This window comes from Drosophila erecta, unplaced genomic scaffold (genome assembly GCF_003286155.1).
Source record: "Drosophila erecta strain 14021-0224.00,06,07 unplaced genomic scaffold, DereRS2 tig00000152-arrow-arrow-pilon, whole genome shotgun sequence".
NCBI lineage: Eukaryota > Metazoa > Arthropoda > Insecta > Diptera > Drosophilidae > Drosophila > Drosophila erecta.
Window position 1 is genome coordinate 1814057 of NW_020825211.1, and position 27366 is coordinate 1841422.

The 27366-nt window shown below is 49.8% G+C and overlaps 5 protein-coding genes across 11 annotated transcripts; 2 read left to right on the forward strand and 3 right to left on the reverse strand.

Annotated features, from left to right (window-relative positions):
- Positions 1-757: 757 nt before the first annotated feature.
- Positions 758-11943, reverse strand: LOC6551388 (hornerin). Of its 6 annotated transcripts, none has more exons than XM_015155565.2 (6): positions 11290-11943; positions 9059-9325; positions 8809-8974; positions 2779-8726; positions 2218-2322; positions 758-2149 (listed from the first exon to the last, which is right to left on the reverse strand). In XM_015155565.2, the coding sequence occupies exons 2-6, from the start codon at positions 9146-9148 to the stop codon at positions 1541-1543; spliced, it is 6918 nt and encodes a 2305-aa protein (XP_015011051.1). In that variant the 5' UTR covers positions 9149-9325; positions 11290-11943; the 3' UTR covers positions 758-1540. The 6 variants fall into 6 exon arrangements, with proteins under 6 accessions (XP_015011051.1, XP_026838540.1, XP_001977233.1 ...); XM_026982739.1 differs by lacking the exon at positions 11290-11943 and adding an exon at positions 11175-11267; XM_001977197.3 differs by lacking the exon at positions 11290-11943 and adding an exon at positions 10607-10837.
- Positions 11944-11961: 18 nt separating this feature from the next.
- On the forward strand, positions 11962-14387 carry LOC6551387 (transcription factor grauzone). The gene is made up of 5 exons (XM_001977196.3): positions 11962-12388; positions 12454-12874; positions 12933-13377; positions 13442-13654; positions 13794-14387. Exons 1-5 carry the CDS (start codon positions 12266-12268, stop codon positions 14335-14337), a joined length of 1746 nt encoding a protein of 581 aa, XP_001977232.1. The 5' UTR covers positions 11962-12265; the 3' UTR covers positions 14338-14387.
- Positions 14388-14423: 36 nt separating this feature from the next.
- Positions 14424-15777, reverse strand: LOC6551386 (dnaJ protein homolog 1). Its single transcript, XM_001977195.2, has one exon. It carries the CDS (start codon positions 15642-15644, stop codon positions 14646-14648), a length of 999 nt encoding a protein of 332 aa, XP_001977231.1. The 5' UTR covers positions 15645-15777; the 3' UTR covers positions 14424-14645.
- A 417-nt stretch (positions 15778-16194) lies between these two features.
- LOC6551385 (serine/threonine-protein phosphatase 4 regulatory subunit 2) lies at positions 16195-19444 on the forward strand. 2 transcript variants are annotated; one of them, XM_026982689.1, is made up of 4 exons: positions 16195-16378; positions 16913-17157; positions 17271-17459; positions 17539-19444. In XM_026982689.1, exons 2-4 carry the CDS (start codon positions 16941-16943, stop codon positions 18972-18974), a joined length of 1842 nt encoding a protein of 613 aa, XP_026838490.1. In that variant the 5' UTR covers positions 16195-16378; positions 16913-16940; the 3' UTR covers positions 18975-19444. The 2 variants fall into 2 exon arrangements, with proteins under 2 accessions (XP_026838490.1, XP_001977230.1); XM_001977194.3 differs by having other exon boundaries at positions 16195-16361.
- A 478-nt stretch (positions 19445-19922) lies between these two features.
- LOC6551384 (leucine-rich repeat-containing protein 58) lies at positions 19923-24160 on the reverse strand. Its single transcript, XM_001977193.3, has 3 exons — positions 23235-24160; positions 20858-21074; positions 19923-20753 (listed from the first exon to the last, which is right to left on the reverse strand). Exons 1-3 carry the CDS (start codon positions 23750-23752, stop codon positions 20373-20375), a joined length of 1116 nt encoding a protein of 371 aa, XP_001977229.1. The 5' UTR covers positions 23753-24160; the 3' UTR covers positions 19923-20372.
- Between the last annotated feature and the right edge of the window lie 3206 nt (positions 24161-27366).

The following is a 27366-nucleotide window of genomic DNA, read 5'->3' on the forward strand; positions in this document are numbered from 1 at the left end:
GTTTTTTGCTTTTCCTTAAAAATGTTTGCTGGAGTGTTTTTGTTTATTTTTCGCTTGGATTTTGCCTCTATATATATATTTATGTGTGGGTTGCCTGTGTTCTTGTTTCTTTTTTTTTTGTTTTTTTTTTCTATATGCCATACATATCATATCCTTGTTAAGTTACAGTTACATAATGAATTACACATTTATATAAATCGTTTAAATTTCATGTTGCCTCCTCAACTGCCCACAATTAGCATTCTACGTTGAGCATAAACGTCCTTTTTCGTGATTTTCAAATTGCAACAGAACTGGCGGGTTAATGATAATCGATTACCTAATTATCGCCGGCAGCGGCCGAGGTGGCAGCCCTGGCTGCGAGGGATGCGGCGGCGCTGCCACCCGTGTGCGATTGCGCTGAACACTATTTTTTTAAATTGTCGCCCTCTGTTTTAGTTTTAGTTAGGATCAGGGTTTAGTTTCACTTGACTATAACAATATAGAGTCCGCCGAGTACAATTTGTCACGCAAGTGTGATGTCTAATTGTATTAGTTGTTGTTAAAAAGTCGAGATTTGTATGGATTTGTTTTAAGTTTGAACTTAACTTTGCGCTTAAACAAACTATAATATTCGCCCTTATCCGTTCGTTTTCTCTTTCTCTCTCTCTCTCTTTGTCCGTCTATGTCTGTCTCTTTCTCTCTGTCTGTCTGTCTCTCTCTTATTCGCTGTCTACACAGAAAGATTGATATCAATATAGATAGATAGGTAGATAGATAGATGGTATATATAATGTATATTGTAGCATAATCATAAATTAGAATTATTAGTTAATTTTTTGTTGGTTGCAAAAAAATTAAACAATATGTATATATAAAGAAATTAAAGCATACGCAGTGCCAAAAGTTGGTTTCGTTTTTCTTGATTCGTTTAAATGAGAAAGACTCTACTACAAAAAATCATAAGTATATAAAAGTAATATATTATTATGTAAATTTGTTTGACAAAAAATACAATCTGCTATTCTGTATGTATGTATGTATATGTAAATGTATGCATGTGTTTGTGTGTGTGGTGTGGTATGGTGTTGTGTTCTCTTTTTTTTAATATTTCTTCTTGCAATTAGGTATTCCTTACACGTTTCCTGTTGAATCTTAACTTTCGTCTTACTTTCGTTATGCGATTTAAATTAATTTCCTCGCTACGGTTGCCTTCGCTGATTTTGCTGAGTTGCCATTTTGCGGTTGTGACGGGGATTTCCCCAAATAGCTCACTATCCTACTTGCATCGCCCCTTTTACATCATTTGTGGGCTTATGCGGATGCCTGTGTCTCGCTTGGTTACTTGATTATATTCCACATATCTAGTTTTACTCCTGACTTGCTCTGTTTACGTTTATGTTCTCGGTTTGGATGCGATACATTTCTACAGCTCTTGCTCTTGGCCAGGTTGCACTTTACTCTCCTCCGCTTATCCATTTGTATCATTGTGTTTCTGATTCGTAATATTCCTGGTGTGTTATGGTGGGTGGCTGGGCGGTGGGTGGTGATCATCTGGCACTCAGTTCGCATGCCACTCACCCCGATTGCCCGCACCGCCCGCTCCGCTGGCGTTATTCGCATAGTAGGGCTTTCCGGGTCCTGATCCTGCCGCACCGCCTGCTCCACCGCCTCCTCCAGCACCACCGGGGCCACCATTGCCACCGTTATTGCCGCCGGGCGGTCCCACAGGTGTTTGACTACCACCACCTCCGGCACTTCCGGCCACGCCTCCGCCGGCGCCGGGCACCTGTCGCATATTCTGGGCCCGCTGAGCCGCTGCTGCCACAGCTGCCGCCTGTTCCCTTTGCTGTTGCTGCTGCTGCTGTTGCTGCTGCTGTTGTTGTTGCGGATGCTGCGGATAGTTGTTGGGCCGCTGAATGGGCGTGGGGTAGCGTCCCTGTCCGCCGCCGCCACTTTGGCCCACGCTGCCAACACCGTTGCCGCCGCCATTGCCGCCCACCTGGGAGCCACCGCCTCCTCCTCCGCCGTTGCCACTACCGCTGCCTACCGCTCCGCTGCCACGGCCGCCCAAGGCGTTCATGTTCGGTCCATTGCCGCCGCCGCCCTGTCGCTGTTGCTGCTGAGATTGCTGCTGCTGCTGCTGAAGCACCTGGTTCTGCAGATCCCACTGAAGAGGAAGGAAGAAGAAAAGGCATAAGACGGCAGTCCACCAAGCTGGGTTTAAAGGAAACCTACCGCGCCGTAGTTCTTGTGATGCGGTGGACTGGGCTGCGACTGCACCTGCTTGGCCAGACCGAGGCTCATGTCGGCGCTCAGCGGACTCTTCAGCTGGCGACCCATCTGCGAAAAAAAGCATGAATGTGATTAGGAGCATAAAATAGAATAAATCAATGGCTATCATATCCATCCAGCTCCGAGCCATTATGGCAAATATAGCTTTCTAACTTAAGCCGCTGCATTACGTTTCAATGATTTTAAAGTATGAAAACAAATTGATACTAATGTATCAGATATTTATTGAGTTTCTTAAATGTACATAATGGTAGTTGAAAGCCAAGCACAAATTAATAACATAAATTCGTTTCAAAGAATATGGCGATTAACCCAAGGATAAATACATCAGATACATTGCTTCTTTACTGGTTTACCATTTACTGGTTTCGAATCTGGCTCTTGATCGTGGTCTTGATTTTTTTTTTTTTTTTGATATTTTCGAATTTCTATAGAGCTAGGCGAACAATTAAATGATTACAGGTATGGGAAAATGGGTACTGGGTGGTCTAGTCCTGCGCTTACCGAGTCTTGCATGTGTGCCTGGCCCTGGCTGCCCTTGAGATAAGCCGCTCCGGGCGTTGGTCCGCCGCGGTATTGATTAATGCTGGCCGCCGTCAGCAGCTGCGAGCTCATGAACTGTGTGTTGAAGGTGCCCATCGTGTGTTGCGACTGCGGCGGTCCCGGCGGCCCATTGGAACCGGGCGGTCCGCCCTGATGGCCGCCATACATGCCGGCCGCGGTGGCCAGTCCATAGCTCTGTGCTCCACCATTGCCCTGCGGCGGTGGTCCACCGTAGAACTGCGGTCCGCTGGGACCGCCTGGCGCCGAATTCGAATAGAAGCTGTTCGACTGCAGCTGATGGGCACCCGGCGGTGGGCCACCTTGTCCCGGATGCTGCGGCGGTGGACCCGCATAAAGATTCATATACGGCTGGGTGGTGGCATAGGGACCTGGTCCTGGTCCTGGACCGCCACCGCTACCTGCCGACTTGGAGCCAATGGCGCCGATGGTCTGCTGGCTGGGCGGCGGTTTGGCCGCACCTGACGACATCATGGAGTTGCTGCTTGACGAGATTATAGCCACGGCGGCATGGTTGCTCGGATTGCTCAACTGCTGCGAGCTGGGCTGGCCAAAGGGGCCGGGTCCGGGACCCGGACCACCGCCCAATCGGAACTGGGAGGAGAGGTTCGAGTACATGTCCGGTGTGGGCGCCGTGGGCGGTAGGCTGCCGCCGTGCGGAGTCTGCATCGTGTATGCGTTCACGTTGACATTGAAGGGACCTCCGCTAGCGGCCGCTGCCGCCGCCGCCGCTGCTGCTGCCGCATAGTGGTTCGGGAAGCTGTGGGCGGCCGCCGCCGCCGAGTAGGCGGGCGAACGGCTCGAATGATCGAGCGAATGGAATGGAGCGTACAGATTACCCCCCTGCGACGGTGGCGGTGGCGGCATCTGCGACGAGTTGAACACCACGGCCGGCGGACTGGGGATAGTGGGAATGCCTCCAACGCCGAACTGCGGTGACGCCTGGTAGAAAGAAGGCTGCTGCTGCTGCTGTTGGTGGGCCTGCTGCTGTTGTTGCTGGTGCTGCGCTTGCTGCTGCTGTTGCGAATGCTGCTGCTGCTGCTGTTGTTGCTGGCTGGGCGGCGGGGACATGCCCAGGTGCTGCTGCTGCTGCTGTAACTGTTTGGTCTTCTGGTGCGCCTGTTGTTGCTGCTGGGGACTGGGGTAATCCTCCTGCTGGAACTGCTGCTCCAACGATCCGGCGTCGAACGGCGACCCATGACCGAAGCCATGGCCATGACTACCGGGCCCCGGGCCCGGCGAGGAAAGTGCATGGTGCTGATGGTGCGCCTGTGCTTGTTGCTGCTGGTGGTGCTGCGCCTGCGCTGCCGCCACCGCTGCCTGCTGTTGCTGCTGCTGTTGGTGGTGGTGGCTCTGCATGTGCACCGCCGGCACCGCGTAGTGCGGCATTTGCTGGTGTTGCTGCTGATGCTGGGAGGCGGCGACGGCAGCCACAAAGGAGGCGGCGCTCATGTGGCCACTGCCGTCGTCACCAGCCTGCTGCGGTCCCACCACCTGCTGTTGCTGCTGCTGCGGCACCACCTGCACCTGGGACTGTTGTTGCTGTTGGGGCTGCTGTTGCTGTTGCTGCTGCACCTGCGCTGGTGATGGGCCGTCAGACATGGGCGTGGCCGACTCCCAAACCTTCTTTACGCTGGCAATCTTCATGTTGAGATCCGCCGTTGAATTGTTTTGCTGCTGCTGCTGCTGTTGCTGCTGTTGAGAGTGTTGTTGTTGCTGCTGCTGTTGTTGCTGCTGGCTGGGCGTTTTATCGATGGTGTCCACAACCTTTAGGGGTGTGGTTGGATCGTCGCCGAAGCTAAATCCGAGTTTCATATCCTGCGAATCATCGCCAGAGCCCGCCGCCGTCGCCTTGCCACCGAAACTCATCTGGGAGAGTGCGCTGGACAGGCTGTCAACGGCCATGGTGGCGCCACTGCTGGACACCGAGAGCGCTCCAGGCTTGGTTACCACGGCAGCGGCAGCTGCCTGCTGCTTATATGTGGAGTTCTCAAAGATGATCGTGTTGACGGGTGCGCCGGCGTCCAGCAATAGATTGGTGGATGGACCCGAGCCAACGGCGCCGAGCGAAGTCTTCTCCCCAATGGCGGGCAACTTGCTACCCGCCACCTTCTCACCGCCGACAACGGCGCAGGATTCAATCTTTTTCTTGTCCGCCGCGCCGGGAGCAGCGACCGATGTGGATGTGGCACTAACGGATCCCACTGATCCCACTGCAGTGCCGGGTGCCGCAAGGCCGGGTGGCAGTGGCAGGCGACCCGCTGCATCCTTCTGTAACTCATCCTTTGTTAGCAGGGCAGTGTTGTGGGCAGGCGCCAGGGCGGCAGTCTTGTCCTTCTCCTCGCCCCCAAGCGCAGACGAATCCTTGTCATCCTTGCTTGGCTTGTGCAGGCCGGCGCTGAGTGCCAGCTGGTTCTGCTTGGTCTTGTCTAGGTCCGCCTCCGACTCGGAGGTTCGCTGTTGCTTGCCGTATTCCTCGTAGCCAAGTCTGCCATAGCTGCGGCCGGCTCCGCCCGAGCCCGATCCTCCAGCAGAGCCGGTGCCCACGGGCTGTCGACGGTAACCAGAAGCAGAGGCACCTCCTCCGCTGGAGAGGCCACCACGACCACGTCTAGAGGGTTCGCCGCGTGGCGAGAAACCCGCCTTGTTTGCCGACGCACCGGAATTGGGGGCACCGTTGCCGGATTCCTTTGGGCTGCGACGAGCTGCTCCGCCTCCACTGCTGTAACACTCCTCGTCCACATCCTCGGAGTGCTCCGATTGCTCACCGCCGCTGCCGTAGTAGCGCCTGCCGCCGCCGCCACTTCCACGACTGTTACCCCAATCGCTGGCGCTTCGCTGGCCGCGGTAGCTACTGCCCGATCCGACAGATGATCCGCCAGTGCCGCCAGTATAGCCACGGCCACCTCGACCTCCGCAAGCAGCTCCGCTCCTGGGACTTGGCCGCTTATTGCCGCTCTTGTCATCATCCACCTTGCCAGCCGCCGACTTTGCCTTGTCTTCGGATTCCAATGCAGACTTGTCATCCGCGCGCTCGTCACCGGGCTTCTCGATCTCCACGCTGCGTCGCAGAATCTGAGTGGGCATCGGATCTGCTGTCAGCGTCTTTTGCTGCTGCGGCGAGGCGGGCAGCTGCTTCTGCTGGTTCGAAGACTCCTCACTGAGGCTCGGCTGTCGGGCCGGGCGTTGCAGGATCTTTATTTGCACTGCTGAGTCGTGACTGTGGGTCGAGGAGAAGCTCTCCTCGCGATGACGATGGTGCACCTTCTGCTCGGCATCAGTTTGCTCCGCCCACGAGGTGCACGAGCCACCCAGCACATCGTCGCCAGCCGATGAGACGCTGGTCTTACGATGCGAGTTCTCAGATATGCTGCGTGGCAGAGCTTGTGCCTGCCGATAGTCCTGACCGCGTGTGAACCGCTGCTGTTGCTGTTCCAGCTCCTGGTCCTCCCGAGCACTGCTGCTGTCGTGACGATTTCGCCCGTATCCGCCGACACTCGAATTACGCTGCGCATAACCACCAGAGATGCTGCGACCCTGCCCAGCATTGGTTTGTGCTCCTCCACTGGCGCCACCACCGCCTCCGCTTACGCCACCCTTCTGCAGGTAGCGGGAATTGCTATCAAATGCACTGCTTGCAGATGCGCTCTTCTCCAAGCGCGGCAGCTGCTGCTGTTGTTGCTGCTGCTGGCGCTGGAAGCGGGGTGGTAAATTTGATTGGAAATGGGTAAGGAAGGACTTTTGACCGTAGTCGCCGCCTGCTGACGAGGATGACGAAACTCCTCCGCCGCCACCACCAGCTCCTCCCGTGGGAGTTACGCCGCTTCCCAAGCTGGAGATGCTTCCTCGTGGTCGGCGATGCAAGCCTCCGCCGCCGCCTTGGCCTCCACCCTCATCTTCGCTTACATTGCCTAGCGGAGCGGACGGCGGTGGTACCTCATTGCTCAACGATACTGAGCCAGAGGACATTCCGCCCTCGGCTCCGGCCAGTGCTGCCGCTGCTGCCTTTTTGCTATTCATCTTCATTTCCAGTTCTTGCAACTTCCTTGCAGCCGCCTGCTTGCGTTCCATCTCGCGACGCTCTTCCTCCTCCTTGCGCTGCTTTACTCTCTCGTACACGCTGGCATCCAAGGCGATTCCGCCGGCCACTGGTGCTCCCACGTTGCCAGAGCTACCTCGGTGGCCATTTTGTTGACGGATCTCTTGCTGCTGCTGCTGTTGTTGGAGCTGCTGATCCTGAATGCCTTCCGATGGCTGGTCGCGATCGGTGCTCTCCTTGCCGCGTTGCCAACTGGAAGTGGAAGCAGACAGCTTTCGTTGATCGTTTGAAGAGGTGGATCCTTGCGCCTGCAGTTGGGCGGAGCTGTGCTGCTTGCCCTGTCCTTGGTGCTCTTCCGGAGTGGACTCGTCGTCCGAGAATGTAAGTTTCTTCGTGTAGTCAATGTCGTCCTGCTTGGTCCAGCTATCGTCCTTGGCGATGGCGTTGAGGCGCTCCAAGTCCTCTTCGCGTATGATAGGACGCTGCATTTGGGCCACCTCCGGCTCCACCACGTAGTCCTTATCCTTGCGCCCGGCTCCGCCACCGCCTCCGTTGGCCTGCTGCTGTGGGGGAGTGGGTGATCCTCCAATACCCAGTCCAGGTTGTGGGGGCGACGAGGAGGTCGGTGGTCGCTTGGGAATGGCAGTGGCCGCCCTGAAGCCTCCACCTCCCACCACCGCTGGCGAGGCAGAACGAGCACCCAGAATTCCGTTCTGGTAGGGAGCGTTGGGCAGGGCAGAAGTGTCCAAGGATCCGCCGGCCAAGATGCTGGCCGCCGTCGTTCCGCTGGCAGGCAACGGAGCTCCGCTGCGCATGAACGAGGGCATCAGCGATAGTATGGGCAGAGGCACAGCTCCGCCCGAACCTCCTCCTGCTCCGCCATTACCGCCCATCTGATGGTGGGCCGGGCCCTGTAGGTTGAGGCCCTGGTCCGCTGCCGCAGCTGCTGCCACCTTGGCCGCCTTCTCCTGCTGCTGCAGCCAGGCGGCCGTGTCGTTCTGTGGACGAAGGCTGAGCTCGCCCAGATCCGCGGACCCGCCGCCGACGTCGTCGCTGCCATCTCTGTAGTCGCGATGTGAGTGGTGTCCATACTGGCGCCCGTGGCCATGGTGGTAGTCCCGATGGTGCTGTTGCTGCTGGTGGTGGTGCTGTTGATGCTGCTGGTGGTGCTGCTGATGCTGGTGATGGTTTTGGTGGCCGGCATGGTGCGCCTGATTCTGGTAATGGCTCTTGCCTGCTCCAGATCCGGAACCCACACCCGCCCCCGATCCTCCGCCGGCGCCGCTGCCAACTGTGCCGTCCAGCGTGGGAAATTCGTACTGGAACTGCGGACTCTGGTAGTGGGGCACAACCTGCTGTTGCTGGCGCCCATAGTTCTGACCGCCCGAGCCCCGCTCGTGTCCTGTGGTGATGGCAGACCATGTCTTGGGCGAGTTGACTGAGTGTCCGCCCGATCCTGATCCTGGTCCTCCTCCTACTCCTGATGATCCGCCGCCGCTCGACCCTCCTTGTCCGCCGGAGCTGCCCACGGAGTTGTTGATTAATTTGAAGTTCTTGTTGCCGCTGCCCGAGCTGCCGGCGTTGTTGTTGCTGTTGCCGTTGTTGCTGTTGACAAACTTTCCGGCGTTAGGGCCGAGACCGACGTTATTGTTGTGCTGGTGCTGGCTGTGAGTCAGCTGCTGGGATAGATGGCCCCCAGCAGATGAAGACGCAGCTCCTCCTCCGCCTGATCCCGCTCCGCCGCCTGCTCCTGAACTTCCGCTGTGGGCAGTGGTGTTGTTGTGGCTAGTGTTGGTTCCTGCCGCACCAGATCCCGCTGCTCCGCCTGCGCCCGATCCTCCTGATGTGGCTCCTGAAATGTGAAATTCAACCAGTTAAACGTCCATCTTATTACCCACACCATCATTAATCAGATGAATTCGCAGAGCACCCACCTTCGACTGAGACTAGGAGATTGTTGTTGCTGCTGGTGTGGGTCTCGGCCTTCAGGGATGGCAAATTGGCTGGTGGTCGCCTAGCGGACGGCACTTTGCCCAAGATTTGCATTCCATGTTTACGTGGCACTTGATTCTTTTGTGCAGATGGTTCACTCGACTCGCCCTGCAAACAATAAGAAAAGTTTGTTGATCAGATAGGTTTGGATCTATCAATATCTAGATCTAGGTCTAGGGGTTCGCTACTTACGCGGCTATTCTTGTACATGCGATTTATATCCAACGCTGTGAATTTGGGCTTGGCATTTCGCTCTCCCCTACTTCCCCCCAGTGTACTCATGCTGCCAATAGATCCTCATTAGCGTTAGCTTCCTTCACGCCGCCGCCGCGCTCCTCGTCTTCACGCTGCGCTGGAGGATGGGCTAGGATGTGGCTGTGGCTCTTGACGAGAATGTGGTTAAGCTGCTGGGATCGCCGCTTTTCGGCCGAAGCTCCTTGTTTCAGTCTTTCTGGTGGGCTGCAAAAACCAAAAGCGTTGATAGCAATTAATTTCAGTACAGGTGGAGGCGAGGCGAGGCAGTTGCAAGTGGGTGGTGCTCCCTACAAATTGTTTACTGCACACTGGCCTTTGTTTTTAGTGTTCGGGAACTCCTCTATTTAGCCACCCCCAACCGATCCGCACCACTAACGCATACAGAGGTGGATCTGCAGCGAAAATTGAGGGGTTCTTTCTTGAACGCTATTGCGAATAATTTGGAAAATTTGCGCTTTCAATGCGTCGAATTTCTAGAGAACCTATTCAGACAAAAATAAACAAGGGTTTCAACTATACCGAGTTTTACTCAAACTTTCCAACGAAACTGAAAAATTTCATTGGGAGTTTTATAACATAAACTGATTCGAAATTTCCAATGCATTGTTATAATAGCCAACTTAAATGTAATTTCATACAACTGGCACAAACTGTTCGCAGAATAATTGGGATTTTGTTGATATTGCGTTTATTACGAAAACGTTTGGGGCAACTATCCCCCAGTTTCTCCCCCCTTTGATCCGCCCATGAGTGCAACCAATGTTTGGTGCGAGCAGGACAGCCAGTGCCTCGAAGCACACGCAACTGAGAGGCTGCCTTTGTTCTACGGCAGTGCGAGAGGGACAGCTAGACGGGTCTGCCCACACACACGCACACACACAACCAACGCACAGCAGCGGCAGAAGCGGCAACGCATTGAAAGAATTTTTTGCGGTGGCGTCTTGTAATAATTGCTGGGAGGGGGCGTGAAGGGGCGGACGAACAATGGCTGACAACTACAGCAACAACAGAAAAACGGGGCCACTAAAATCCTCCTAACAACAACACCAACAATGGCCGGCATTTAAAATGTAACCAATTTGACAGATGCAAGTGTGGGGAGTACAAGACAGTCTAAACGCTTGGCAACAATTTTTTTTCTCCTTTTTGTAATAACAACCATTCACAAGCAAAACGCACACTAACACCACGCAGGCACAGGCGCACACATCATACACACACACACTTACGTTCGCAGAAACCGAGAGGCTTTGATAGTTATTATTTAATCGACGAATGCAATTTTTTTTCTTATGCTTTACAGCCGTATCCTTTTATTTATATTTGCATGTGTATGTATGTGCACATTGGCTGGCAAAGGCAAACAAAGAGAGACGAGTGAAATATACCGTTAAACACCACACACGCACACAGCCACACACTCGGGGAGTTTCGTTTGTTAGGCAGCGATGATAAACTGAATGGAAAATGCTTAAATTTGTTTACTTCGAACGCTCCGCGGACTGCTGGCACACTCGGCCGCCTGTATATTGGTTATTTGACTGCAATAGACTGTTGAACTTTGCATAAACTGCTTTCTTTTAATTCTGATTTCCACGGATCAACGTTAAGCTTGCCGCTGCTTCTTCTTCCGCGAGTTCTTCCTCTACCACTTCTCACTTTTCGCATGTATTGCGTGCGTGTGAGTGGTGAGGATTGCAGCGTTGCCACCTGGTTCGGTGGGATCCAGCCAGACCGCCGAGTGAAACCAATGCAGGGGTGGCAGTCCCGGCAAACACCTGGCAATTGTTAAACAATTAGAGAGCGTGCTATTTGCCGATTAAACGGAAATTAACACGAGCTCTTTGTATCGATGCCGACAAAAAAAAAGAAAACGGAAAACGATGACCTGCCGCCGACAAATGCAACGCTGTTTGCGACATAGAGCAGGACAACATGACTAGCAGAGCTTCCATTCGCTCCCACTCGCACACGGCCAATTTGACAAAACCGACAAAAGTATTTTTCTGATTCACTGTATCTTTCTACGAAAAATTTACGTCAATTTACGAACCCTGGCGCCGTGCAAATAAACTGAATTTGCAGTCCCTGCTAGCCAACAAATCTCGATTTCGGCCCGAGACTCAGGCTGCGGTCAGAGCGAGAGGATGAGAGACCATAGAGCTTACCCTTTCGCACGCAGAGCACACACCGCAAACACAGTTCGTTGCTCCTTGGATTCTTTCTTTCCTTCGCCTTTTTTTTGCACTCTTTCTGGCGCTTACTCAGCGCCCGTTTCGCCGCTTGTGAAAACACGGAACGAAAACAAAAGAGAGCACAACCAAAACGTTGTGCCGAGCAGTTGTTGTTGCTGTCAGTTGGCAGCCGTCTTTGTTCGCCAGAATCTTCGATTAGGTTGAATTTCGATTTCGATTTGGTTGCGATTTTCGCTATGTTGCGCTGGCTTTGTCAGCGCTCTCGCTTGCACTTACTGTCACTGCGCTCTCCCACTCACCGCTCACTCGCGCCGTCCCTCTCGCGCGCTGTCGCTTTTTTGCAAGTGTAGGTAGAAAATGGTATCGGGTGAGGAAGCTTCAAGTAAACCCGTTTAAATTCGCTTTTTCCACGGATTTTTGCCTTTCGTTCGATAGGGTTTAGCTTTGCACACACACTACACACGCACACGACTTGCTATTGCTTTTTATTTTGATTATTTGCGTTGCGTTCTTTTCACGTAATACGTAATTTTCCATTAGTTTTAAATCGTATGTATTATTTTTTTGCCATTTTACGGCAAGCGTTGCCAGATTTGAATGTGTGGATTGCAGTGCTGCCCGACCGTCCGCAAATTGCCATCGTTTCGATATGTATCCAACTATTGTTAAAGTTCGATATTTTCGATTTTTAATTTATAGATATTCGATTTTACTACACTGTGTTGGCAACTAAAAACGTCGACAATAAGTTGTAAGACAAAATAACGAAAAAATATTTCAAGCGCTGTGTTGCCACCCCGCAGAAACCAACCATACCTTAGATAGAGTTTTGCCATTCCTAATTGAATACTGTTATCGATTCACGATAGGTGAATAATGTTGTTTACAACGAAAAATTGTTTAAATTTATTGTTTATTTGACTTTGCGTTGTGATTCCATTCGTGCGAAATGATTTGTCGCCTTTGCCTGCGATGTCTCAGTCCAGGAAGCGCAGTCTTTCTCTTTGAGACGGACGATACGCTGGCCGAGACGCGCCTGGTCAAGATGATTGCGAAGTTTCTGCAACTGGAGGTGAGTGTATCTGTAACTAATGTGCCAATGATACCAGCAAAATACCAATGTACAATCCCATGCAGATCCTGCCCGACGACGGCATCTCGACCAGCGTCTGTACCGAGTGTTGCGAACATCTTGAGGACTTTAATGGCTTCTGGCAGCTGGTGGAGCAGAAACAGTGCTCACTCAAGAAGGAGTTTCTCACCGTGGACGTCGACTGTGCGGCCATGAAATGGACGGGCGGTGTCGACGTGGACGTTAACATCGACGAACTGCCGCTGGCGGCTGGCGACATGGACGAGAAACCGTTGGACCTGCACAACCTTAGCCTGCTGGGCAGCGTGCTGGACGTGAATGTGGACAGTGTGGATGTCAGGGAACCTATCAAGGAGCAGCTGCCTTGTGAGACCGAGGAGGAGGACGAGAGGCCCTGCCTGCAGGCCAGTGATAGCGAACCGGAGGTGCCCGATGGGCACTCGGAATCAGAAGACTCTTCAGATGGTGGTTATCTTTCTGTTTCTCGAGGCTTCGTTGTAACTAATTTTCTGTTTCATTGAAGATGAACCTCTGGTCCGACTGCGAACGAAAATGAAGCCCAAGCGCAAGACCACAGGACGTTCCTCCAAGAATTCGGGTCCAATTTCGCTGCAGCAGGAGCTTGCCGATCTGTTCGACGATGGTGGCAAGCGGCGCCGTAAGAAGGCACCTGACCAGCGAGCAACCAGCGAGGTGCAGGAGACCGAGCTACAGGCCGTTCTCGAGCGCAAGCCCAAGGGCTGCTCCCGCGCTCAGCTGGCAAAGAGCTACGAGGAGGCAATTGCCAGCTACATGAGCGCCAGCTGCGACCTGTGTGACTTTAGTGCTCCCTACCTATCCGAACTGAAGACCCACTTCCTGGAGGTGCACCAGCGCGAGTACTACATCAAGTGCTGTGGCAAAATCTTCACTCGCGCTTCCAAGCTGATGGACCACATCCGCAAACATATCAACCCCAAGCTATTTACGTGAGTTTGAAGCCAGAGGGTACTGTTAGGTGTCTGTTGTTACATAGATTTTAAACTCCCATAGCTGCACCATTTGCCAGAAGTCGCTCAACTCGCAGGACTACCTGGCCACTCATATCGAGACGGTGCACAACAAGGTTGCCCAGATCGGCAAGGTGCTCAAGTTTCCGTGCCCCAAGTGCGAACGGACCTTCAGTAGCGAGCGCCGTATGGCCAATCACTTGGCCAAGCATGACACCGACCAACTGGAACACACCTGCGAGATTTGTTGCAAAAGGTGAGAATAGCGCATTTGCACGCAAATGAGAGGGAGATGGCACTGTTTTTAGAATATCAACAAAAAAATCAATTTTTTGATGATAAGAAACTGGCACGTGAGTTGAGTACTCCATATAATCATGAATTATCTGTTACAGCTTTGCCAACGTGCACCGCCTGCGAAGGCACATCCAATCCATCCACGAAGACCTGCATCGTCACGTTTGCGACATCTGCGGCAAGAAATTCAAGTTCAAGCCCTCCTTCGAGCGCCATTTGCTGGAACACCAGGGCGTGGTGGCCCCGGCAGTGGAATGCCCCGTCTGCGGAGTGTGGCTGAAGAACGAGCACAGCTTGCGCCTGCACCGCTTTACGCACGACAGCACGGACACCGTGTGCCCGCACTGTAGCAAGACCTGCACCTCGCGCACAGCGCTCCGCGGTCATGTGAAGTATGCCCACAAGCTGACCACCAATCTGCAGTGCACGTTCTGCGAGAAAACCTTCAAGCAGCAACGCAACCTGGACGAGCACATGGCCATCCATGCGGGCCTGCAGCTGTACAACTGCCCGCATTGCCCCAAGGAGTGCCGCTCCCGCTCCAACATGTATGTCCACATCAAGCAGCGGCACGCGGAAGAGTGGCTGCGCGCCAAAATGGCACGCTCGCACAATCCGCAGTTCAAGCCGGCCGACGTTTAATCCTGATCCCGCACAAATGTGTTTAATCATTATATGTATATTTAACTATACTTCACTGGTTTCTTTCTTCTTGGAGGTCTTCGTAGCGGACTATGCTCGTTAGAGGTATACTATGGAGATAAAGGCCGTTTATGAATCATATAGTAAAATAATTTAATTTAGAGTGGAGCACAGACAATTTATTTGTGTGTAGATCGACGCATCTTCAAAGGTGCCGTACAAGATGAAAACATCGCCAGTGCTCCATACGAATTTGTACTCCATACTTGTACTGTCTACGCTGTGGCTACGATGTAGCCAGAAAGAGTTTAATTTGGCATAAGGATGGCGAGCGAGGATGCGATGTGTTTGGATATGGTGTCTGGAAACTTGATGGAGAAGCTGACGATGATGGCGCCGCGACGGGTGTTGTCCCTGGGATGGGGCAATCCGTGGCCCGCAAAGCGGCGCGTGGAATCCGGCTTGATTACCTCGCCTGCTTTGGTGCAGAGTTCCAGCGGCCCGCTCTGCAGTGTTGGCACCATCACGTGGGCACCGCACAGTGCATCCTTCAGCGAGATTTCGGCTGTGTACAGTAGATCGCTGCCATCGCGGCGGAAAATTGAGTGTGGCTTGTCGCGGATTATAAACACGACGTCGGCGGGCTCATGGTTGAGCAGCTGGTCGCCCTCCTTGGGAAATGTGATCCTAGTGCCAGACTTCCAGCCCGGACGGATCTCGACATCGAGTATCTTGTCCTTCCGTATCAGCTCGCCGCTGGACAAGACCATAGCCCGGGAGATCTTCATGCGCTTATTGCACCCGTTGGCAATGTCCTCCAGTGCAACGTACAGTTCATGTTCGATGGTCGGCTCCGGTGACAGCTGTGCGCTGCGCAATCCAGCCGCGCCCACTCCTCTACCCAACGAAAAGTCCTCGTCGGTCTCGAAAAGGCGGCCGATGTCCTCGAAGAACGAGGTAAACGGATCACTGCTGCCAAAGAACTGTGCAAAAGTGGCCCGCGGATCGCCATGGAAATGGTAGCTAAAGCCACCGCTACCAAATGCCATTCCCTCGTCGAAATCGCTGCTGTGGTCCGCGCTACTGCGTCGCGTGTCCTGCTGGCCCTGGGTGTCGTACAATTGGCGCTTCTTCTTGTCCGACAGGACCTCGTATGCCTCGGCCACCTCCTTGAAGCGCTCCTCCGCATGGGCGTGCTTGTTTTTGTCCGGATGGTAGCGCAGCGCCTGCTTGCGATATGCCTTGCGGATCTGGTCATCACTGGCATTGCGCTGGATGCCCAGTACCTTGTAGTAGTCCTTAGTCATGGCTTCTTACTCCAAATGTTTTACCTAGACATACGAACGAAAAGGTACAAACTCTTAGACAAGTTTGTCCAAATATGAAATGTAACTATTAGATCAGAGGGTCGAATTATTTTGAACAACTTTGACGCGGTGGACTTTGCCTTTTCCAAAAAAAAACATATATATATTTATTAATATAAATTATACATTTGTTTAGTTTGTAAGAAAACTATAGATCTGTTGTAAACATTTCCAGTTCATCAATATATGATTTGAATTAACCTATACTTACTAAAATTTTCTTTCAATTTTAAATTCTTTTAATTTTTAAGTTTGACTAGGTATTGGTCAATTTATACAACAAATTTGGCTGAACAACTTTAGAAAGGTGAGGCATGTTATTGACATGTAAGGCACAGGAATATACGTTTCTGTTTGAATGTTCATAATATCTACTGAATTGGCGGAATTATGTAGAAGGTCCTTTGCGTCGATTCTTTTTGAATTTAAAGTCCGATTATATTCGATATTTACCGCCATGCTCACTCAAGAAACATCGATTGCTATCTTCGCAAGGGGATAGTGACAATCGACGGTCGCCCAGCACTGCCGGCGTCGAACGGTCATATTACTTGCGAAAATAATTGAAACCCAAACGATTGAGCCAGTTCTCGCATCAATTTAAGTGCAGTCGAAAAGGCGTAGTTGTGATAAAAAGCAATAGCACAGCTAGTGCAGGTAAGCAAAAAGTTGTGGTAGGTTCAGTTCCGCCAAGGAGCGCGAGAAAATCCAAGAAATGAATATGTTGAGGTGGGCCGGTTTCGCCATAGAAAATCGCAGGGCGTCGCATGTATATTAAAATTTTTTTTTTGGCCGTCTGGCGCAGGCAGTTACAACAACTACAACTATGACTTGGCAAGAAAAGTTGCAGCCGCTAACATACACACACACACACACATGAAGAAGGTGAGAGCAGCTTTTGCGAATTGTAGGAAATGTGTGCTTCTGTGCAACATAACTAGTTTTCTCCTGCGAATCCTCCACCAAAAGGGAGCGAGATAAAGAGAGAGGGAGAGAGAGAATATCTGACAGCTGGCAGATGCAAGATGCTTCATGTCCGCGTCTTGCGCATACCTGCACACAATTGCAGTTGCTCGTTTGCTCTCTCGGTTTTTGTGTGTCTACCTCGAGGAGGAAAATTTTCATAATTTTGCCGGCCGGTTATTGATCTACTCTCTTTGCACACAACTTTTCACCTTTTCCCCTCGCTTTCCCCATCGCACACACAGTTTTCCCCTCCGCTCAGCGATCGCCTAAATGTTCACCATGGAGAACAGCGACGAGATACTACAGATCCTGGAGCGATTCACGGATCTTAAGCAAAAGGAGATCCCAAAGGAGCTGGAGGACTATCTGCAGTATGTGGCCAAAACCGGGGACACCATCTTCAAGTGGTCCAGTCTGAAGTACTTGTTCCGCGAGAAGCTGCTCAGCGTGATCAAGCACTTTAATGAGGATTCGCCGCGTTTGGAGGGTGAGTTTTTTGCCTGTCATGGTGGGTTTAGGTCAGGTTAAATATCCGAAATGTAATCCCTCGCGGTCGGCATGGGAACAAAACTAACCGAACAACAACTTAACTCCTTGCAGAGATTCCCAACTATCCGAATGTGGATCCCTTCAACTATGAGACCATGAAGTCCTCATTGCTGGAGCGCCTGGATCTTTTCAATGCAGCTCCTTTCACCGTGCAGCGTTTGTGCGAGCTCCTAATCGATCCTCGCAAGCAGTACTCGCGCATCGATAAGTTTATGCGTGCTTTGGAGAAGAATATTTTAGGTAAGTCCCATACATGTAACTCTAACTAGGCAATATGCATTCGAGATTCTAGCTCACCCATGGTATTATCTTTTTACAGTGGTTAGCACCATCGATCCGGGACGCAAGCGTACCGAAAGTGAGAACGGCGACTCGTTGGACTCTGTGGTCAACGGGGATCTCTCCATGGAGGTGAACATCGACATTGAAATGGAAAATAATAACGGCAACGCCGAGGAGGGCTCTGCTCCCAGCGCCGGCTCGGCAGGTGGTGCCCAAAAGTCCAGCTGTCCGCGATCGGACGACAATATGCAGCCCAAGGCCAAGAAGGCAAAACTGGAGATCGATGGGGAAGAGCGTTCGGAGGCGACTGATGAACCGGATGCAGAAGTGGCAGACAAGGAGAAAAACGATAAGGAGGATAAGAGTGACAACGATGAGACTGATTCGCCGCAGGAGGCTGCCGAGATCGAGGAGCCCGATGAGGAGGTGGATGATGCTGATCAGGAGGCCAAGACCACCAAGCAGCCTGTTAACGGCAGTAAGAAAGAGGGTGAGGAGGAGGAAAATTCCCCAGCATCTGCCGATGACGATGCCGAAGACCCAATGCTGAGTAAATCTCCAGAAACTGAGAAAGAACTGGATGCTCAGGAAAAGAAGGTGGAGGAGGATAAAAAGGTGGCGGCCGAGCCACAGGAAGAGATTGTAAAGAAAGAAGAGGTCGTCGAGTCCGAAAAATCGGACGAAAAGTTGGCACAGTTAGCCAAAAAGGAAATGGTCGAAAAATCTACACCGCCTGCCGAGGGCGAAAACCAGGAGCCCGCCAAAGCCAAGGCAGAAAATGAGAAGGAGGAGAAAAATCATCCACCAATTGCAGCTGAGAAACAGGACGATATCGAAGCTACTGAGACTGACTCTGCATCACCAGCAGAAAAGCCCGCTGAAGAGAAGATAGCTTCTTCCGAATCCAAACCGAAGACCAAATCTGAGGCCAATCCAGAGGCCGAGACCAAGAAGAGCCAACCCGAAAAGACTGAAACTACTGAGCCGGCCAAGGAGCCGGTTGCGGAGAAAAAGCAGGCTGCCGAGCCGACTGCAGAGAACGAGAAGAAGAAGGACGATTTGACCACTTCCGAAGCCGACGAGGCAGTCGAGGAACTAGTCGAGAAGTCGTCGGTTGTGGATGCTTCCAGTCCCGCTGTCGAAGATCTGGCAGCTGCCACCACACCGCAATCTCCTTTGGGTGCCGCCGATTCGGCTGCCGAGACGCCGCCCGCCCAGGCAGCCGACGACTCTCAGGCTTCGCCTGTGACCGCCGCCGCCGCTGTGACTCCGCCTGTACTGGCCCTCAACGACCAGCCCATGGAGGACACTCCGGTCGAGGAGGAGGCACGCGTCTCGCCATCGGCCGCCGTCGATGAGGTGGTCATGGCCGAAAGCGGCAGTGCCGCCGAAATGGCCACCGAAGAGGCCGCCAAGGACGAGTCGGCCGCCATGGAGATCGACGACACCAGCCAGGAGGTGATGATCCAGTAGATCGTGCCCATCCAGGAGCCGAAAAACATCTACATTCAACTACTACTCCATATAACTAGCATTTTAAGACAAGCGCCCCATTCCGCAAGTAATGCAGAAGTAATCCTGCCCGCGCTGGCTTTGGAAAATAATTCTGGATCCCAACGGACCACTTTCCAATAAGGCTAGCTGTGGTAGCTCCCCTTTCGTAGCCGTAAGTCGCAGCCCAGACACGATCCGACACTAGATCCTGTTGACTGTTCCGTGTTTCGTTCCCTGTTTTCTCTGTGACCCACTCGTTGGCCGCCCTCTAGTTTTGTATTTATATTTTACTGACCAATCCCTGACAAGCGACAAGTCCGAGTATCTCAACCCCCTCGCCACTGTTCCCCATTTTTTTTAAATACTCTAGTTGTAGACGCTGTCCGTGGCACGAACTTCGGCGAGCTGTGAGCGATTAAACACACAATAAACACTACTCATAATAATAATTCGCAGGCGTTATCCTTTGGAGGCACAGCTGAGATGCAGATGCAGCCACAGAAGAGGAATTACCATGGTCGGGTTGGCTTAGCATGTTGCCAAAGGTTGGGTACAATTTTTATTCTAAATTTGGCAATTGGGCACAGCTTAAATTACAATTTTGTAAGTTGGTAGAGGCAGTCCAGGACAAAGGACATTTAGGGAACTTGTGGGAATATCTAAATGGTGTCATTGGTCAGCATTTTAATTAATAAATTAGTCGCTTGAGCGGATCGAATCGGGCGGAAATTAGATTATGGCTGCAGTTATAGTTCGTGGAATATCTATTAATTGTGCTCAAGTTTTCGGTTACTAACTCAATTTATGGGGTAGATAAGGTCGTTAGACAAGTGCAATCGGCCATATCGGCGCTTATAATCGCCAAATGCTTCGCAAGCCACTCGAATCCTTTTCTTTTTCGTTTCTGCCCAGTGAAAGCCAGACGAGTTTCTTTGGTATAGATTGTGTAGGTGTGAGTAACAGGCAAGCAAACAAACAAACAAACAAACAGAAACACTGAAATTGGCACGCAAGGCGAGCAAGCAAACAGGTCGTGTAATCATCACTTAGCAAACTAGTTCAAATTGGATTTGATAACGTGTGAAGAAGCCAATGGGAATCCCGGCGAGCGGCGGTGGTTGGCGGACACATCGGTTCCTCGGAACGCGTGGATCCCAGCATCCATTTCCGCTAAAGCTCTCGTCTCCGTTTCCGTTTCGCTGCCAAGTTCCACTTCCGCTTCCGCCTCCGATTCCGATTCCCAATCCGATATCGATTTCGTGTCTCTGTGTCCGCTCCAAATCCGATACCGGATCGATCGACGCTCCGCTCGCGCTCCCGGATAATATGATAATGGCCCCAGGAGCCGGAGTGGGCCGGGCCGGAACGGAATGCCGGCTAGCCCAGCAGCACCTTGCGCATCATGAATCCGCTGCTGGCGATCGCCGCCGGAACGGATGAGCCGCGCGCCGCCGGCTGCTCCGGCTCGATGCACTTGGAGGAGCAGAGGTACTGCAGCAAGGGCACACGATACTTTCCGCAAAAGTCCACGAACTTGATGTGCTCCACGCGGTTGTCGAAGAAGACGCCCTTGCAGTTGGGATTCACGCAGCAGTTGGCGCTGTTCAAATACTCGGCCAGTGTCCTGGGAATGTCATAGGGTCCGGGTCTCTGGCCGCTGGCCTTCACCATGCGACCAGCCAGCTCCAGGAGGGTGGGTGGCTTCAGCGCCATGTCCTGCACGAAGCGCACCACCAGCGGATTGTCACGCAGACTCAACTGTGGAGGAAGCGAGCAGACGGATGATGTGGATCAGTAAGTACGATGCCATTAACTGATGCATGAATGTCGTATAATATAGTGTAATTGGCATCTCTTCTTACCTCAGTCAGGTTCTTCAGTGCCACGATGTCCTTGGGTAGATGGCGCAGACGATTCTTGTGCAGCAGCAGCGACTTGAGGTTCTTCAGTCGGGCGATGCTGGTGGGCAGGATCTCGATCAGATTGTCGCACAGGACGAGAGCCTGCAGCTGGTTAAGGGAGCCCACCGCCTCGGGAACTTCGCTGATTAGATTGCCGCCGAGGGACAGCACATGCAGACTGCAAATATTCAAGTGCAGATCGAAGTTAGCTATCTGAGTTAGCCAAGGGTATAATCGCTTGATAATATTTAAGTTGGAGTGCTTATATTTACATATTTTAAATTACAAACACATTATTCCTGCTTATTTTAGCTCCTTTTGTGTAGTATATATACTGCATATCATTAGGTAACAGATACAATAATCGCCACCTCTGCTAGAAAATCAGATTCCAGGCAGAGACAATATTTAAACGAACTTAGTAGAGATATACAAATACACACGAGCGAATTTCAAACCCAAAGTTCAATTCAATGGTTGAGAGTGAAATCGCTTGACTTTGGCCTTGGCTGTAGCCGAGAATAACATAAACTTGTATTAAATATGTAATAAAATTGGAATTAGGGCGAAAACCCTGCTGATATCAATTCCACACTCAAATGATGATTCCATTGATAAACAATTTATAAAACCTGTTCTAGTGGTAACCAAGATATAGCAGTTAAAAGCAATTCGAACTTTCCTGTCGTTGCATTTCTAGCAATATATTCATTCATTCACATCTGCCTGCCCCATGAGTGTTTATGCCTCTTGAAGTGATTCACTAAGCTGAGTGGCTCAGGCACACAGCTTATGTCATGGTTTATTGGCACACTCCGCAACGCACACACCCGCACACCCGCACATCCTCTTCACATTCCTATGGGGTCTTGGGTGCGAACCAATCAATTCCCTCGTCGACATTGCAAAGTCCAGCGCCTCGATAACGTTGAGTTTATGCCCATTTGAGTTTATGCACCTGGTATTCCCGAGCTTGCCTAAAGAAATCTAACCAGGGAAATCTCAGACATTGGATGGTCTAAAAATCAAAATAGAACGGCGTAGGTTCCAAAACATCCATACATGTTGGCAGCTAGTGTGTCCTAAGCATTATTTAATTGAATAACAAACAGGGTAACAAATAATCGAGACCCTCAAGTGCTTAAATTGTTTTTCAACTGATATTGATACTTTTGCTGTGCGATTTTGTTGTATTTGTGCCATTTTCGCTCTTTGTTTATTATTATATTAATACCAGGCCGTATCTTTATGGGCCGACCAAATCGGTTGGGTCGATTCGAGTACGTGTTTTTGCTAGATTTGGCCTTTACGTCGCCACCGCCACCGCCACCGCCAGCCGATCCCCGAATCCAGCGAACCACCAAACCACCAAACCACCAAGCCGCCGACCTGTTGGAAGCGCCCAACTGCCGGACAAGTGGCAGACCGGCGTTATCAGCTCCCCGGCTATATAGCTATATAATACGATCTCGTCTGTGCCGTGCCTACGCTTTTATACATGGCAACAGCGAGCAGTCGTGGCCCCTTCGCCACGAGTGGCCAATGTGGAGCGGGCAGGGGGTGGGTAGCGGTATGGGAGATGGGAGATGGGGAGCCACTACACTTGCAGAAAGGGAATGGCAGAGGGTAAAACCCAATCAACTCCCAAATAAATCAAGTAAAGAGACGCCTCTGCGTCACCGACTTGTACAATTGGATTCAACTGATAATGTAAAAGTTCTGGGATAGGGAAACTACATATATGTGTAGGCGAACTGAGATCAGTTTCTGGAACTCGAAATTGAGCTGACAGATTGGAAATACATACAGCGTAATATATACCCTATGGCCACTCCATTAAAATGTCGCCACCAATGAAATTATATTGGGAAAACACTCATAAATCTTATAATTTGCCCATTTTTCGTTATCTATACTATTCATTTTATTCCAACTTATCGCCCTTTTCGTGTGTTTTGACCATTGTTTGTCAGTCTGAAGTTTCATTTTTGACCTTCACGAGTTCGTTTGTTAATTTTTGCGAACCAAATCGAAAGTAATCAAGTTAAATACAGTATATAAGTTCCCAAAAATGTGTATTCAATTAGGATATACAAATTGGTAATTTTTAGAAAGCAACAAAATAACTCGAAAATATACATTTTAGGGCATAGGAAAGTTGCAATGTTCTTGATTGTATTGTATTTCGACCCTGATACTTTACCTATTATAGCCTTGTTTTTCTGTGTCTTAATCATTCAGAAACGCAGATAAATGTACCCATGAGTAAGCCGTGTAGCTGATACAAATCATTGCCAAACAAAACACTTAGGCAAACAAACGCTCGACTAGCACATACCTTTGCATCTTCCAGATATCCTTCGAGACGCCGGAGATCTTGTTGCCGCCCAGATAGAGGTACTTGAGGTGCCGCAGCTCGGTGACCTGTTCCGGAAAGTGGGTGAGCTGATTGCCGCTCAGATTGAGCTCCTTGAGCGTGGAGTTGGAGCCAGCAGCGGTATTGGCCATTTTGGTCAGCAGCGACTTGGGCAGCGATGCGTTGGTCAGCAGGTTGTTCTTGGCGATCAGGGTGACCAGCGGCAGTTGGCAGACGGCATCCGGCAGCGTGGTGATGGCATTCGAGCTGAGATCCAGTATCTTTAGATTGTTGAACTGCAGCAGTAGACGGGGCAAGCCGACCAAACGATTGTGGTTGAGCAGCATGGTCTCGATGTCGCCACTGGACTTGAGCAGAGCCTTCTGCGGCGAGGCCAGGTGATCCTCCAGGGTGACCAGGTCCAGGCTCATCCGGCCGAAGTCCAGTGTCTTCTGCTCCCGCGAATCCGTGTCCGAGCTGTCCGACGTGTACACCTCCATGGCTGATCTTGTCCTGGTGACTTGCTGCTCACTGGGTTGACTGGGCGCACGATCCCTTTGTTTACCACTGATCTGATCTCGAGATGATCCAAATCGACGCGCTCTCGCGCACACACAAAAAAAATAACGCAACGCCAACGAAAACAAAAAACAGATGTGGATGTGAATAGTATGGTATGATATGGTATGGTATGGTATGATATGGAATGGTGTGGTGTGGTATGGGATGTCAGCGGAATAAAATGAATTATTTTGTACAAAAAACCGTCGCGACACTTGACGCTCGCACTGTTCAGCTCGCCCAGCCCGAATGCCAAGTGGTTTGCGATTGGTTTCGCTTAAGCGACGGCTAGCTTTTCAGTTCGGATCGCCAAGCCGACAATACGACTTTATATTGAGTACTATATTAGCGTCAAGCGATTGGATCTTCGGTTGGGTCTCATTGGATTGCCAATGCGCCAGCTCGCTCTCTCGCTCTCGCCGCACAGTGGGGCGAAGTTCGGTATTCTGTGAATCTAGTTGGGAAACTGAATATTATTTTATATACGCAACGTGGCGGATGAGTGATATTTTGGTAAACGTAATGGAAACAAGCAATAATTGAGGTTTTCTTTGTGAATATTTTAATGAACATAAATATAATAGGAACATATTCATTAAATATTTCTGTAAGATTTGCGATTGTACTGCCAAACAATAGAAATGTAGACACTGCATCTGCTCACCCTTCGCGCACGAGGCGTATGCGTAATGCGATTATTAGCACGGGCTTGGTTGTGGTTGTGATAGCGTGTGTACTACAACTAACACTGGTACTGTTACTCTGGGCCAAAGGTACACGGATTTCGCGTGGGTGGTCCGAACAGTTTCGGAGAGTTTTGGGTAGGACAAGCGCTTATCGGTGTGAGGAAATAACAGGCTAACCTGTCCGCCTTCTGGGCAGCCATATAAATACTTTCGACATTATCAATTAGTTGACATTAATTATTTTATTGAATTTGTTTATGGCTACCACTTCGTGCTGCAATAATAAAATAACAATATAAATATTAAAGTGGGGTCCTTCGCTAAGAGGTTTTCCTATCGGAGAGCGCAAGAAATTTACGGGGAACCCGGATGTTATGGTTGAATAAACTTTATAAGGTGATTATATTATTATTACAATAATATGATGCCTAACTTGATTGGGAATATGTTAGAAAGCGGTAAATTCTTCAAAAATTCGTCTGGCTAGGTAACTTTATTAACAGCCGAAACCAATTAAATGAAACAAATACTTTCAAAATAAACGACAGTAAGCATTTGGGAAAAGTAAAATACATTTGTTGGCTGACTCTAAGAAAGATGAAGTAACATACTGGATCCATTAATCATAGCTTGGTCACAAGGTCCAACAACTTCTCAACTGCCACTGGATTTTCAGCGCTTAAAGATCGAATCGATTGATCAGACGAGCGCCTGGACTTGAGCAAGTTTTATGGCACAGCGCCACTTCACCACTTGGCCACCGAATGGCCAACGAGCAATCACCAGTTGGTTATAGGACTTTGCGAAAGTTATCGAACAGCCCACTTCATCCGTGCAATCAATATATTTACTCTCGTCAATCTTTTGTATTTATTGCCCGCCGCCTGACTTTCTGTACTTAGAAGCGTCTAATCAAAACATCGCATCGCCCCTTCTGCGCCCCCCGCAGTCGATTGTTTTTGCACGGCTCGAAAAGAACAATATCAACAATATATTGTGGGAAAATGTTTTGATTTCGAAATTACGCGGCAAACTTGATCCAAGCAACAAAACAACAAAGAAGAATGCAATTTCAGAGAATGCTGAAGAATTCGCGTGGTTAGCAAAGCGCAGATATTGGGTGCAGCTTACGGAATTCGGGTAAAAGATATCCAGATTTTTTCCCGGTGCACCAATGTTTGGCTTCTTAATCTTTTTTTTTCGCCAGGGGGGATGGGGCTCTGGGACCGTTTGGCCTGGCCATAATTGTTTATTATCGCGTCTTTGGAGCTTCTTGTTGTTGTGTCGCGCTGATAAGGAACACTCCAAATATCAAAAATCAAGAGCCGCTGCAATCGCGACAGGGCAGCGATGGCGATCGTTGGCCAGCAGCTATCTATTTATAATTAAACCAAATATTTATGGCTTGCTCAAACTCCAAACTGTATTAATTTACAATTGTTGCACGATAATAAAACAAAGGAAAAGAAAATAGCCTTTTGGCGCACTAAGAATTCGGCGCAGACAATCTTACATGGCTAAAAATACCTGGGAATCGGGATATAACTATACTATAATACAAAATGCCATTACGGAAGTAATTATTGGGTAAAAAAAAGTAATTAATAACTGGGAATCGGGATATAACTCTACAATAATACAAAATACCATTACGGAAGTTATGAAGATAACTGGGTAAACAGCAGTCAGAAAGTGAAGGGATGAACGACTTTTACCAGCTTGTTACCATTGCTAACGATGCCTATCACTTTTTTTATTGATTTCAACTACATTATTTTTTGATTAAATATTTGCGTCCCTATCACTTTTTGACGGACTTTGAAAAATTAATTTTTGGCCGAATTTTCGTCTCTTTTGTAAGGGGTAACATCATCAAAATTTGCAAAAAATGGCAAAAAATTAATTTTCCGAACTTTGAACACAGATCGATTGGAATTTAAATAACAAGCTCAGCGATGTATGACATTCCATATTTGGACAATTATTTCGAATGTAGTGATAAAATAACTGAATTTATTTATTCAAAAAATCATAAATTCCAATTTATTCAAAAACTCAATATTTACGGTGCATCTTTTCTGCATAACTTGGTCAAAAATGGTCCCACGACTAAAAGAATTACAGTTTTTTACTCCTAATTACCTATACTAACCATCGCTATCACTTTTTGACGGACTTTGAAAAATTAACTTTTGGCCGAATTTTCGACTTTTTTGTAAGGGGTAACATCATCAAAATTTGCAAAAAATGGCAAAAAATTAAATTTCCGAACTTTGAACACAGATCGATTGGAATTTAAATAACAAGCTCAACGATGTATGACATTCCATATTTGGACCATTATTTCGAATGTAGTGATAAAATAACTGAATTTATTTATTCAAAAAATCATAGAATCCAATTTATTCAAAAACTCAATATTTACGGTGCGTCTTTTCTGCATAACTTGGTCAAAAATGGTCCCAACTAATGGTTATCGACCTGTGCCTAAAATGCGATGTTTTCGAATGGCGACATAGCTGGTTTGAACCAGCGATCATATATCGCATGAGGTATAACAAATGATGTCATTTTGTCTTTTTTCTCTGTGCAGACTTGTTAGTGCTCTCGGTGCGTTTTTGCACACGTTGCGAAATTAAAAGTTCAGTCCGTGTCCGTTCGTCCGTCCGTCCGTCCGTCGAATTGTCCGTCCGTCGATCGTCATCCGTGCGAGTGTGTGGTCCTTATCGCACCGAATTTGAATTTCCATCAAAACAAAGCGAGCAGAGGAGCGTTGATAGTTCTACTATACACCAGATTCCAGATTAACTTGCGCCATTTTCTAATTCAGCTGTTTTCGCTGGGAGAATCCAAGAAGAGAGCAGCAA